Below are 14,994 nucleotides of genomic sequence, written 5' to 3' on the forward strand. Positions count from 1 at the left end.
TAAATGATTATTAAATAATGACACAATTCACTCCTAGTTTTTATATTTTTACACTCTGAAACAGAGGAATGAAGGAACAGGAAGATAGGTCCTTTTTAAAAAAGAGATATTTGTTTGTTTATTTTTAAATTGTTGTTCAAGTATAGTTGTCTCCATTTCCCCCCCACCATATCCCCAAGGAAGAAGATAAGTCTTAAAGATACTGAATAAAAATTGAAGATTTAGTCATCTATGCTGAGAGACATTTGCAAGACAGTAATAGTGCTCAGAATCAATTTGCTAATCAAATCTTTTTGGTTTTAGGACTATCATGGGCAGGAGGTGGGAATGACCTACATTCTCAGGCTATTTTTTAAAAATTAACATTTGGATATATTTTCCTTTCTTTTCTCCTTTTTTTCCTTTCTGTAAATTAGGTGTGGTGTAAGTAAGCCATTATACTTGAAGTGAAAATATACTTTGCTAACCTTTGATGCCTTATCTGTCCTTGGACTTACTGGTACATTTGGCTAATCCCATATTTCTCACTTTTTATATTTTCACTGGCATCGTAAGATAACATAAATTGGAGAATCCTGATTTGGATTTCTAAAGTACTTGGAAAAGTGAGCTGCAAATATTAAAAATCCATTAGCTGCTTTTTCAGCTCTGTGATACTTTTTTTAAAAAGATTTTATTTATTATACTTTCATAGAGAGGAGAAGGGAGGGAAAAAGAGAGGGAGAGAAACATCCGTGTGCTGTTGTTCTCTCACGTGCCCCACATGGGAACCTGGCTCACCACTGAAGTGCCCTGACTGGGAATCAAACAGGCAACATTTCGGTTTGCAGGTGGGCACTCAATCCACTAATCCCCACCAGCCAGGTCTCAGTGGTACTTTTATATCCTTGTACTTTAGCTTTGAATGTTCTCCTCAGCTTCTTCCATGAGTAAATATGTGAAGAACCTGTCTTGTTAATATATAGTATCAGCACAAGTGTACTGTTTTAGCCGATACTGGTTTTCATAATGGGTTCAGTTTGTGTCCACTTACCTTACATAATGGCACTTCAAAAACAACCCACCACTGATGCATTACAAAACATTCATTCTGGACAACATACTACCCAGAACACTTTCTGTTAATACAAGAAAGCTCTTGAAAAGTATGCTGCCAACAGTAGGAATTCTTTTTAGCTTAAATGCCTGTACTAGAAAAATATGCTTCTCTTGGAATATGACAGTGAAAAGACTAGATGTCTCTATCATATATCATTATCAATATCATTATCAATATCATTATTTCTGAATTTCTGTAGACCATTCAGTTGTAAGAAAGATAAGCCTCTTGTCCTATTTTGTGCTTACTAACAAAGTATTTATTTTATTCTGAACTTTAGGCTTAACCACTTGAATTTTTGTAGTACCTCTTCCACTGTTTTGTTCAAGTGCCAAGTATTCATTCCTTCCAGCTTGTAACTAATATATGGTCCACAATGCTAGTTCTATTTGCAGCTCAGGAAAAAGTGCTGTTGAATTTATAATTCTGGATAATATTCTTTTATTTTAGCATGAGTTTCTCCTCCTCCGTTGTAATTTTTAATGGAGTCCTTATTATTTTTTTTTCTTTTCTTGACCTACTTTCTTTTTAAGTCCTTTCATATATAGCGTGTTTTCAGTGTTGGTGATTTCTGCAGTGTGTAGGAGAAAGAATCTTAAATCACAGTGAAATGGATTAGTCAGCTATCATTTATTCTAGAAATTCTTTCGTGGTTAAAGTCCTCTTGTTACAATGTGCACAATTTTATAGTCTCTAATTTTTCAAGATATGCTTTTCAGGAGTTTGCTCTGTCCTCCCGAAGAGGATTTGAACTTCATTCTGTTCTGACGCAACTGTTATTTTTCTTTGTTGCCTCCACCTCCTAGAAATCGCGTTTCAGGGGAAAGCCGTTTTGGGGACTGAAGAGGACAGCGGGGCGAGAGCTGATACCTCAGACATTAGATTTCTCCTCCTCCGCCTGGTGAGAAGCCAGACAAATTTGACAATTCATACTCTCGCTTTGGTTCTCACGCTTAACGTCCATGGGTAGGTATTTCATCTTCTTCCCGTCTCTGGCTTGCCTACAAGCCTACTGCGAATTCAGCCATTGCCCGAGACGGCTCACACTGGTCCTCTGGGGAAGTGGGGCATATGTGTGTGGAAGACTCCCGGGAGTGGGAAAAGCCACGCCGGGAACGGGTCGCTCTAAAGGGCAGCCCTTCCCTAGGATTTTCCCTCGATCGAGGAGCCCACGTGACCGAGAATAGGCCTGAGCCGGCCCGCCCCTTTCGGCCGCTGCTGCCCACTTCCCGCCGGGGGAAAGTAAACCGCGGTTTTCCGCACCGCCCCAACCCCGCCCTCCTCCTTTTCCCTACCCTTCACCTCCCCCCAAGCTCCCTCCCGCCATTCTCCCCACCGCGCCCCTCATCCTCCCCAACGGGCCCTTTGTACGTGCTCGGCGGCGTGCGAGCGCGCTCGGCACGTGACCCCTCCGAACGTGGCATTGTGTTATCACGTGACCCAGGTGCGTACGCGACGGAGCGGGGTGTGAAGATGGCGGACGAAGAGGCCGAGCAGGAGAGGTTGAGTCGCGGCGGAGGCGGCTGCGTCGCGGAGCTGCAGCGTCTGGGGGAGCGCCTCCAAGAGCTGGAGCGACAGTTAAGGGAGAGCCAGGTGTCGGCCGTAGAAGCGGCCACAGAATACTGTCAGCAGCTGTGCCAGGTGAGAGTGCCTGGGGGTCCCCTCCCCCTTCCCCCCAGCTAGAAGGAGAAGAGGGCGAGCGAGCGCCTGGTGGCCGAGCGTTGGTCCTTTCTGCCTTGGAGTCATTGTAGCCGCTGCCGGGGTGGGAGCGGGGAGTACGGGGAAGGCGTCTTTGTGTGGGTGCCGTTGTGGCTCCTGTTGTCCGCAGCTCCCCACTGGGGGAAGGGAGTTGTGGTCTGGGCGGAAAATCCCCCTCCCCTTTCCTTCCCCGAACTCCGGCTGTGCGGTCCCCGAGGCCGAGGAGGTGTAGACGGAGAGGACTGGAGCCCTCTCCGTCACAGAGAGAGGGTAGGGGCGGAATGGAGGCCAGGTCCCCATCTTCCTCCTCCTTATTGTGCACTGGGGATTACCGCGCCCCCCGCCTCTGCGCTTCTGTCTCCCACTCCGACGGGCCTCCGCCCCCTCTGGTTTATTCCTTTGCCTCCACTCCAGCTTTCATCTGTCCCGCCCCCGGCCTGGTCCTCGCTGTCTGCGGGCCTTTGTTGTTCGAGTTTCGCCTTGGGACTGAAGGGGCCTTTGTTGATGTTCGGAGGAGAAGTCCTTGCAGACCCCTTCTTGCTGGGCGAGAGGTTGGGGTAAGGGGCGTGGAGGTTGTGTCTTCTTGCCTTTGCTTGATGCACCACTTTCATGGTAAAGGTTGCTCTCTCCGCTAGAGAGGAGGTGTCTCTGTGTATTCTGGGCTGGAACGTCCCTCTGGGTCGTCTTTTCCACAGTCCACTTCTCTTTTGCTTTCACCCTTCGAGTGGTACGGTTGCTTCTGTCCTACCCCCCGCCCCCATCTCCTCACCCCCCCTATTACTTTGAAACCGAGAGGACTGAGGTTCTTGTGGACTTGTGCTCTGGTCCAATTCAGACCTTACCTTTTCTTGCACAAGGACACTGCTTTCCAGTAATTGCATTCTAACCAGGATTTAGAATGTTAACATTTTGATAGAAATCAGAGTTTGTGGGTTAACATTTGGACTTGATTACAAAACTTCCAGTTGTGTCTGAAATTTCAAGGAGTTGCTGCTGGTTATGGTGAAGATTTTGGTTGTCTTGAGGGAAAAGACACGATTTATACAGGTCACCTTTAGAGTTAGCTTGTGAATACATCATGAAGTTGTTTTGGAAAGATACTGAATTGAAGGTGGAACAATGGTGGACCATTTTAGCATTTCCGAATAGATTACATTTCACGTAATTCCTTGCCTCCCAAGTTCTGAAATCTTTGATAAAATCAGGAATACCTGATACCATACAAAAAATTCTCCATTGCTGTATGTACATTATGGTCACTAATTACTTGCTGGTGGTTCATTATCTTAAAAAAAATGCAACTTTGTGTGATAAGTGGCTTGTCTAGGAGGATGTGTATATAGGCAGTGTGAAAGCCTTCCTAGGGTAACAGAGTGTGGTGAATACCTGTGTCAAAATGAGAGATCCTGTCATTCTTTTGAATCCTTGTTTCAGAGAATTGTTGGAATTTTCCAATTTCACTACCCTGGCAGTACCCACTCATTTTTAATTGGTCTTTTAGATATAAAGACTTATTTTAGATATAAAAACATACTTCAGTAAGATGCCCATAAAAGGAAGTCTTTCATTTATAAGTTAGGTCAGCTTTTTAATCAGTGAAAAGTGTTAAAAGTCTCACTTTGCCGAAAGACTTTTTTTCCCAGATAACAGTGTCCACTGATGGATTTAAGGCTAATTAATCTAAATACTCTAGGCCAGCAGCATTTATAAGCAGGATTAGTAATTCTGGGAAAATGGAACCTTATGCAAGTTGAACTTTTTAAGAGTGTGCAACATTGTAGAGCTATCACTTAAAAAATATTGAAAATGGGTGAAACAGCATTCTTTTTTTAATCAGTATGAAAGTAATTTCCTTATTAGTTTTAAGTAATTAGTCTTACAACACATAAGTTGTTTTTATTAACCAGTGCTACATGAAACACTGATAAAACAAATGCTGGGCTTGTGGACTTGAAAAATAATGAAAGATTTCATGCACCAAAATCCCACAATAATTTAAATGCATTTGAAAGTAGTCTCCATTATTTAAATAGGTACTGAGTATATTTGATGTTTGATTCCCCTCTAGAACATTTTATATAATTTTTAAAAAGTAACCTATTTGTGTTAGTGATATTGTCAAGTGGAAGTAACTTGAAACATAATTGTATCTTTAAAAATATGTTTTGGCCATTATTCCTTAACCTTTTAATGAATTGAGCAAAGTTGTGGTTAACAATTATGGAATTGATTTGGAGCAGTCTAAAAACAGTACTAGACATTGTCTTGGTTTCTAACCCTGAAGATTATCATTTAACATTTATCTTTTCTAACCCTAAAAGATTATCATTTAATATTTTCTGAGTTTTTACTGTAAAACTGGGATACTCACAATACTTCAAGAACGCAAAGATGAAAGGATACACATTTGTCAGAGTTAGTGAGTTTCAGATTTAATATTCTGTAAGTGTTGGTGTTTCATGCTTGCATAATCTTCACTGCTGCACTTATTTTAAAATGAATTAAGTTTATGTTTTGAATTTTTACCTCAGTAAAAAGTGAATTTCTGAAGAATATAATGAAACCTGCAAGTATAAAAGTTGCTTACACTTTTTAGTTTATTGATTTTCTTTCTTTTTGAGTGAGTCAGGATAATAACAGGTTTCTCAAATTCTAAAAAGTAAAATAGCAATGAAAGATATTAAGTTTATCTGAGTGTTAAAAGTATTGTTTGCTCTTTATATTGGGTGACTTCCTGGAAGCATGCCCCACTTATTTACATCAACATTTACTTAAAGCTTAGTTGGGAGGAGAGGAAGGTAGTAGAAGATGGGCATATTGGGAGTGGCTCTCAAAAAATCTTAAATTTACCTTATCTTTACAAGCTAGCTTTAATCTGGGTAATGTAGTTGATTCATTAGTTTTCCTAAAATAATTTCTTGCATTGGTTTCAGGATCATTACTATATATAAAAACTTATTATAGTTGGAACTTCTTGGACTATTTATTGTAAAAGATTAAGCCAATATTCATTCACTCATTCAGCATTGTTATTGAATACCTACATTAGGGGCCAGGCAACCGTGATCATGGTATCCCTGTCTCCCAGGAGCCTATATTTTCTGGAGGGAAGGTAGACAGATAATGATAATTAACTGTGATTTATATCTTTTATTTCTGAGATGTGTGCAGTACAATGGAATATTATTTTTGGAAGAATTTAAACAGAAGCATTCCAACGTAATTGTTCTAAAATGATTTTAAAATAAATATTAACTTAAAAGTTCAACTATTGTAGTAGTTGAAGAAGGATATTTGGGGGGGCTGATATTTGTTGATAGTATTATGTAGTGGGATAGATGACTAGTTGATTAATATGAGTTATGACTTACAGGTTATTTGTCTTCTCGTGGCTAATCATTGTTTTTAGAAGGTTGATTTGTAGTTGTGGAAGAGAGTGTATGTGTGTGTTTTACACACACATACACTTTTTATACGTTAGTTCAATAAGCAGTGTTTTTCAATTAACTGGACATAGTACGTTTTCTTTCTGCATTTTTCTCTTCAAGGGCATTTGGAAGTAAGTGGGGTCAGTCGTTTGGTCATTGCAGTGACTGGGGATGTGATACTGGCATTTAGTGCCTGTGGGGCATGGATGCTAAATTTTCTTAAGTGAACAAGACAGTTTCACACCACTGAAATTTATCCCTCTCTCTAAATACCCACAGTGCCCTTTTGAGAAACTGTGAACAGAATGAAAAAGAATATATTAAGATTTTTTTAAATCATATTGTTTTCATGTTAAGGCAATATAGTTATATTAAGAAATGTAGTTAATCTGGAACAGGTCCAGGTAAGTGCTGTGCAACTATATTTTAATTTACACTGAGCTTGCAAGATCAAGAAAATTAATAGTACCTTAGCAAGAATTACAAGCAATTATTTAAAAAATTACTGAAACAACTCACTTTTACTAAGTTAAAGAGGGTAGCAAATTCAACATACTTAATTGTCCTGACTTAAACAGATATTTGACCTTTTGATGTAATTTAATCTGTATTTTTAAGAAGGCATTTAATGCAGGAACTAAGTTTAGATGTTAGCAAGGGATATAAGATACAGAAGAAGCCAGTGAGATATATAAGATCTGTCCAGAAAAAGTCCAGCCAATGTTAATATAACGAGGTTTGCACGACATGGATGTAACCTGGCAGCCAAGGAGAGTGGACTGGCATGCACATGCATGAGCAATGACTTCAGTGTACTAGTCAGTGGGGATGGTAGACCCACCCCATTGAGTGACATGTGTGCTGTGTGGCTGTCAACACTCAAAGTGACTGAGTGAGTAGAGCAACAAATCTCCATCAGATTTTGCGTGAAGCGTGAACATTCCTCCACAGAAACTGTTCAGGTGATTCAGAAGGCTGCAGCTATGGGCAACTGATGATTGGCAGCTTTATCAGGACAATGCATTGGCTCATGCATCACATCTGGTGCAGAGTTTTTCAGTGAAATGTCAAATGACCCAGGTGGCTCAGCCCCTTACAGGCCAGGTTTGGTGCCCTTTGACTTCTGGCTTTTCACAAAACTAAATGAAATGAAAATTAAGTGCAAATGAAAAGTGCTTTGAAAGGGAAGATATTTCAAATTGTTGATGAGATTCAGGAAAATACAATGGGGCAGGTGATGGTGATTCCAAAAAGGATTTTGCAGTGTTTTAAACAGTGGAAGAGATGCTGGAAGAATTGCATGAGGTCCCAAGATGACTACTTTGAAAGAGACTGAGGCATCATTGCCCTGTGTACAATGTTTCATGTATCATCTTCAGTAAATGTCTTTCATATTACATGGCTGGATACTTTCTGGACAGGCCTTGTAAACTAATACGGTAAAATTTAAATACCACTTCAGGATGACAGTTGAAGAAATGTCAAAAGATAGTGAGGGTATTGTTAATTAACACATTTGCTTTATTTTCTATTCTCGTTTTAAAATTGAAAATGTAGTGCATTGAAGTGGTTTTTTTAAAATTCAAACACTGAGAAAGGGAATACAACAAAAATTGATCTCCCACCCTAGATCTCCAGTCACCTTCCACAAAGATAATCCCCCTAATAGTTTTTGAGGTTATTCCATATCTGTGCATGTAAAATCCATGGCTTTCTGTTTCAAATAGTATAATTCTAATCTGTTCTTGTGTCTAATTATTCAGTAATTATTGGTAACTATTTAGAGGAATAAGTTAATTTTATGTCTAGTAATTTCAATAAAGAGGTCAATGTAGAAGGTAAGCACGTCAGGCTGAGGTATTAGAGAAGGTTTTACTGACATAGGATTTCAGCTAGACCGTAGTACCTTTACTAACTATTCTTAGTGCCTTATTGGTGTAAGAAACAAAAGTTAAATTAAAACTATTAGTAGAGCCACTGAGTATTTAAATTATGCAGTTAAAATATTTCTTTGTATATTTTTATCTATTCAATACATTTTGATTACTTTATCTGTACATTTTGCTTAGCTTTAATTATGGTACCAAGAATTTTGAAAATGTTTGACCACTTTTCCTAAAAAACGACTTTTTTCTTTTGATTATTAGAGGATATCTTAAGTTAATTTGTAGGACACTTCAAATCAGAAGAAAAGATGGCTTGCTTGTTAATTAGTGATAATTACTTTAGGTATTAAGGGAGTAATAAGTCATTTAAATTTTAAAAGTTTAGGTAATGCTCAGGGGAAATAATTTTTAAAGTGTTCGTAATTAGTATGATTGCATGCTAGAGATAGTTAAGTTTCATTTTTCTACCGATTTTAGCAAAGGAAAATTTTACCACATTTTGCTTGCCTCACCTTGACACTTTTTGGTCCTAAATTAAATTGGGGGAAGAGAAAAGGTATTCTGCAATTGCTCCTTATAATATTTTATATGACTGACCTACAAAGCCAAGGATTTTTAATACTATACAGAACTGCTGCTGTGCTTATTTTCCCTGAGATTTTGTCAAAGTTGAGAAATCACCTTATATTTCACAACTCCCACACATAAATCTAGTTCTTAAAATTAGCCAGTTAAGCCCTGGTCAGTGCAGCTCAGTTGGTGGGAGCGTCCATCGTCCCATGGACCAAAAGTTTGCAGGTCCTATTTGGACTACACATACCCAAGGTTGCTGAATTCGGTCCCTGGTTGGGTATGTGTGAGAAGCCAACTGAAGGATGGATGCTTCTCTCACATCTATGTAGATGTGTTTCTCTGTCTCTTTCTCTCCCCCCCTTCCTCTTTTTCTAAAAGCAATAAAAAAAAAAAGTTCCCTGGTGGGAGTTCAAAAACAACACATGAGTAGCTTAATTTATAAAATGGAAAGTTTGTTTTTCATTAATGTGTTTGTCCTATATCCCATGTAACTTTTAACTGCGTGGTGTTTTCCTAGAGAGCTTCTTGATACATTGTTTCTCTTTTGGCACTGAGAGTTGAAAAGTGCACCTTGATGTTATCTTGGTTACCAACAGTTTGGAAAACACTGCTTTTAGAGGGGATTATTGAGTTCAATTTAGTAGTAAGCACAGAGGCAAGCAGTTGTAAGATACAAGGTGCTCTTTCTAGACGAGTTGATTCATAGCATTCTTACATTTTATTTAGGAACAGTATCAAAGTTAAAATACAATTTTAAATTCCTTAGAGTAAATGCTAGAAACCCAGCATTCCAAGAAACCCAGTTTGAGAAATACTGGCACATAGAATAAAATACACATTTAAGCTTGAGCCCAGTGAAAATATTAGACCTTTATAACACCATTAAGGCAGATACCTTAACCAATTGATGGTTAAGGTATTAATACCTCCAATTGATGGATGAGGACACAGGTATAAAGCCAAGCCTTAAGTCCCACAGAAAATAACATAGCTGGAATTAAAATCATAGTTCAAAATTTTTATTTTTAGTTTCTATGTAATACTAGCTTCTCTAATCCCAAACTCTCAAATCCTAGGTTTAAAATTTTGGGAAAAGGGTGTATATTCTAGGAAAATAATTAAAAGACGTGCACAAGCCCTGACTGGTGTAGCTCAGTGGGTTGGGCGTCATCCTGCAGACTGAATAGGTTGCTGGTTCCTTGCCTGGGTTCGTAGGCCAGGTCCCCAGTTGGGGGTGTGTGAGAGGCAGCTGATCAGTGTTTCTCTCACACATTGATGTTTCTCTCCCTCCCTTCCCACTTTCTAAAAAATGAGTAAATTAAATCTTTTTAAAAAGGTGCACAAAACCTGAAGATAAATAGAGTTTTGGGAAAAGAAAACCTTTCAATTGTAAGGCCAATAATTTGATATATTCATGCACAGCAGGTACTCAGCCCTCCACCACCAAAACAGAAAGATAACTTTATAATGAAATCTAATCCTGCTTTCTTTAAAATGTAAGCTTCAAACAAGTTGGTAAATAAGTTAATCTAATGTTATTTTTCAAAGTAATGACAGTAGATGACTTGAAAATTACAGAATTATTAATGCTTTGAAATTATACTAGGCCATTGTATATAAAACATCAAATATGTTTCTAAAGTAGTCTCTAGGTGCAAATGAAAATGTCACTTTATATTACAACAGTCATTTTAAATAACTGTGTCTTTGATCATTTCTTACAACAACAGAAGTCTATATCATCTCTAGTTCCAGGATAAAGAAACAAAGAAAAGGTAAAAGTGCATGCCATGAGTCAAAAATAGACAAGTTCGTTCAAATTAAAACAAATGTCCTTAGAATCCTAGGCCTTTAATTCACAGGATCTGGTGAGCTACCAAAGTATATATAAAAGAATTTAGAGTGCAGATTTTTTTTCATTAAGTAAGACAAGATCTATACAAGAGATTCTTGAGGTTTTGGGCGGGCAGCGTCAACTACCACACAGTGCTGAGTACTTTGCATATTAAAAGGCTGGAAGCTCATGGTAAATGGTAGCTATTAGTGAATTTAAGAGGAAATTTTCCCTCATAAAAGAACGTTGATATACTCTAGTTTCTTGTCATCTAGGTAGTAGTTTTCAAACTTTAAAAAAATTAGGGGGCCTCCCTTTCCCCAAAAATCTTCGTTGATAGCTTGATGTATACAACAGAAAAGTTACCTCTGCAGAACAGTTTGACAAGTCTTAATCTAGAATATATCAGCAGTATTGCTAAAGGATGTAAAGGGAGTTGAAGCATACTTCTTTTGTGACATTCCCTTCTTAAACAGGGGTTTTTCTTATTTTTCCTCATTCTGCTGCTTCTGTGTACTCTCCCAAAGATAATGAAGTTTTAGAGATATAATCATATATTTAATTTTGAAAGACCTTTAATTGTGCTCCTTATTGTCTTACATGCTAAGGCACATTAAGTAAACTAATTTTATTGAACCTACAATTTAAAATCAGTTTATTTCTCTGGAAGCATAGCTCTTGACATGCATGTAGTACAATGGGGAAACTGTACTTTATGGTAGGAACAATAAATACTACCCTCAAAAATTTGGGCAAAAAAAAAGAAGTGTGCGTTATACACAGCAAAATACAGATAAGTACTAGTGAAACTTATGGCACAAACAGTTCCACAGATATACCCAGTGCTAATGTTTAATTCTTTCTGGAAATTTATTAAGAAAACCTAGGCATATACATTCCCCCAAATCATCATCATATATTTTCTCAGGATCTTTCATTTTCTTCCTTGGGTTTCTGAAGTAGTGGTTCTCTGGAAAGTCTATCTTTTTATCTATGCACTTGATCTTTCACTCCCTCAGAAAACCTATCCACTTTCCTCTGTCTTCATTAATTTTCTTACCATCACTCCTGTCTTTTAGCCTATTGGGGGGGTGGTGTCAGTCACTTTGGTCATCTGTCTTCAGATTTCTCCCTTTTCTCTCATCCCTTCTCCACTTACGAGACTCCACTTACTCTAAAAGAGATTTTCTTTAACTCTTGTTTTCTAATCATTATTGCCAGACTTTTTGGAAAGGTACCATATTTATTGCCTTCATTTCTTATCTTTCCTTGCAGTTTGGACTCTATCTGTCACCACCCTTAAGAAAGTGTTCTTTTAAAGGTCACTTGCTTGGCATATCTTTAATACTTTATTAACTGTAGACTTGACTAGCAGTCTAGCAGCTCTGACTACTTCATGTGCCTACATAGTGTTTTTAAGAATGTTTACTTGTCAGCATTTAAAAAATCATGTTTTCATGTAGAAATGAGGATGTTTGGCGTCTCGGAATATCAGAAGATCTGGCAATGTTGTACTCACGGCTGCAGGCTGAGGTTGCTACCAGTTCGGACCCTATTGGCATTTAAAAATATTTGTGACCCAATCTTAACTTCACCTCCTTCAATTTATTTACACTGCTCTCCTGGATACTACCTTTTGTGACTGCTCCTTAGTTGTCTTATTTAAAGGGAAAACTCAGTTCCTTACTACCGTTAAGTTTTTTTCCTGCGAGTCTCCTTTGCTACTCACAAAACACTTCGGGTCACCAAATGTATGAGGGCTTTTTCCTGCAACAACAAACAAATCTCTGACATCGGCTGGGTGACCTATAAATTAATTCACCTGTCACCCAAAGTGTCAGACGTTTTGAGGTTAAGGACTCAATCCCATATGTCTGCCGCTCCCCACCATCACTTCAGAGGCCAGTCCCAAGCTCAGGTTGTCACTCATGCTTCTGACAAGGTGGGCTATAAATCTGAGCTTCTCACAACCTCCTCTTCAGTTTGATTAATTTGCCAAAGTGGCTCACAGAACTCGGGGATAAGTTTACTGTACTTATTAAAAGATGTGATAAAGAATACATATAAGCAACTGGATAAAGAGATACATAGGTCAAGGTTTGGGAGAGTGCCAAGAGCAGGAGCTTCTCTGTGGAGTTGAGGTATGTCATCTCTTGCATGTGGAAGTGTTCATCCTCCTGGAAGCTCTGTGAACCCCACGCTGTTAGTATTTTTATGGAAGCATGATTAATTATTAACTCCATTCCTAGCCCTTCTCCCCTCTCTGGAGGATTTGGGGTGAGGCTCAAACTTCTAAGCTTTTAATAATGACTTGGTCTTCTGGTGACTTGCCTCTTCCTTCTCTAGGAGCCTTCCAGGCCCACAATAGAACAAAAGTGCTCTTATCACTTAGGAGTTGACAAGAGTTTTAGGAGTCCTATGTCAGGAATGGAGTCAAAGACAAATATTAGAACAAGAGATGCTTGTAGTGGTCTTATCACTTAGGAAATTAAAAGGGCTTTAGAGCTCTGTGTCAGAAACTAGGGGCAGAGACCAATATATATTTTCTGTTATCTCATGTCTTTGGTAACTATTTTGCCTACTGGAAGTTCACAGTAATTATTAGCTAGTATTAATATATTTAAGAGGACTAAATTAAAATTTTCACTGTGTGTGTGGGGGGGAGATTTTGGCAATGTTCTTTTCTTTTCATTCTTCATTAGTGAATGTCAACAATTTTCCCCACCTCATTATGGCATCTGACACAAAGCTCCCTCAAGTGGATCATAGTGCTCTGATTGATAATCCATGCTTTACATACTAATCTTCAGCAGTCATCCACTCTGGACATCCTCTGTCACTCACTCTGGATAGGATTTCCAGGTGTCCATTGTTTTAAACGTTACCACTTTTCTTAGCCCTTGGCTCCTACTTGCAAACCATTTATGAAACTCTTCCATGCCATGTTCAGTAGGTACTTTGAAGTAAACATGTCTGAAATTGAACTTATCTGCTCTTCTTTCCACTGCCCCATCCTCCACCAAAAAGAAAGCCTGTTGGTATTGGTGACAGCACTCCCCGCCCCCTTCGAAGTTTAAATTTTGGAATCTTGAGCCATTTTAGCTCCCTCTCATTTCATCTCCACAGCCCAGTGGCCAAGTTCTGTCCATTTGTTTTGTGCATGGTTTACTGTATCCTTCTCTGGTTATATCTCATATGTTATCAATGGCCACTTAGAAAATACAACAGAAACTTTTTTTTAATGAAGGTACATTTCTGTCTTCTCCAATCTACTGTATTGTCACTAAGGTTATCTATTTTTTATCTTTTCAAAAAATGAATATTATATTCATATTATATTCTGTCTTTAAAGACTTTAAAAGGCAGTGCAATATTGAAGAGTTCAGATTTTGGGTTGGACACCATGAGTTGAAATCCCAGTGCTACCATTTCCTAGCTATGGGCTCAGTTTCTTAACCTATTAAATGATAATACCTATTTCATAGGGTTGTGGGGATTAAATGAGACATCATCATGGTGCCCATCACATAAATAAGCACCACATAAAATGTTATTCTGTGAAAGATAAAGTTTAAGCTCACTGGTATTGTTACATTGAGGACTTCCAGTGGGCCAGCATAGCCAATTGGCAGCCATATCTCTTATTTTCTTTGAAGTCTTAGCCCTTTATAGCCTAGTCTTATAGTATAGTTTACATATCCTCCCATACTTTTGCTTTGTGTTTAGCTTTCTCCTTTAGTGTTTCCTTGTGTTATCACTCCAGTTCTGCACATTTCTTTTCCTTAATCTTGGATGAGATTATTAGGTATTAATACATTTTTCATGAGGCTTTCCTATAGTCCTAAATGAATTTAATGGCATATTCCTTATCCTTTTTTATTGACCTGTGTGTGTTTTCTGGCTTTTATCATAGCTTTCTGTATTATGTTTGTGTTTGTCTTTTATTCCCTTCCCACAAATTGGAGCTTCTTAAAAGAAGGAGCCATGCCTTATTTTACTAAATCATAAGTAATTAAATTTTGTTGAATGATTATCTCCCCCTTTTTCCTTGAATAGGTGGTTTTCAGTTGTTGAATGGAGGAGTGAATTTTCTGCTTATTAAGAGTCCATTACTTTCTAAAATTAGATTTCTCCTGACCATTTTTGTTGCTTCTCAACTCTGACATTGGTACCTATGTTCAGGGCAGGCAAGGATTCAGGTTGATAAAATATGTATAGTTCTTATAAAACAAACAGGAGTGTATGAGAGAAGTGTGGGGGGGGAGAGAAAATCATTTAATCTTCAACAACCCTCTTCAGTAGGTAATTACTGTCCCTATTTATATGTAGATTGCTGAGGCCCAGAGTGGTAAAGTAACTTACCCAAGTCAAATAACTAGGATTTCATTTTAAAAAAACAAGCAAGCAAAACCCAACGCCCCCAAAAGCATTGCTTTTTCTTTCTGGAAGGAGTACGTAAGTTGCTGGTTGTTGGTT

The 14,994-nt window shown here is 38.3% G+C and overlaps 1 protein-coding gene across 2 annotated transcripts in view; it reads left to right on the forward strand.

Annotated features, from left to right (window-relative positions):
* The window catches only part of ZNF292 (zinc finger protein 292), a 96,442-nt gene that overhangs the window by 507 nt on the left and 80,941 nt on the right, over positions 1-14,994 (forward strand). The window contains exons 2-3 of one of the 2 annotated variants that reach the window (XM_045842766.1): positions 1,906-2,065; positions 2,544-2,740. In XM_045842766.1, coding sequence (XP_045698722.1) covers positions 2,062-2,065; positions 2,544-2,740 — 201 coding nt within the window. In that variant the 5' untranslated portion in view covers positions 1,906-2,061. Of the gene's footprint in view, positions 1-1,743; positions 2,066-2,543; positions 2,741-14,994 lie in introns of those variants that run through there. The other variant, XM_045842767.1, reaches the window with a different exon arrangement.

Source organism: Phyllostomus hastatus, unplaced genomic scaffold (genome assembly GCF_019186645.2).
Source record: "Phyllostomus hastatus isolate PE091 unplaced genomic scaffold, TTU_PhHast_1.1 phas_contig_40, whole genome shotgun sequence".
Classification (NCBI taxonomy): Eukaryota; Metazoa; Chordata; class Mammalia; order Chiroptera; family Phyllostomidae; genus Phyllostomus; species Phyllostomus hastatus.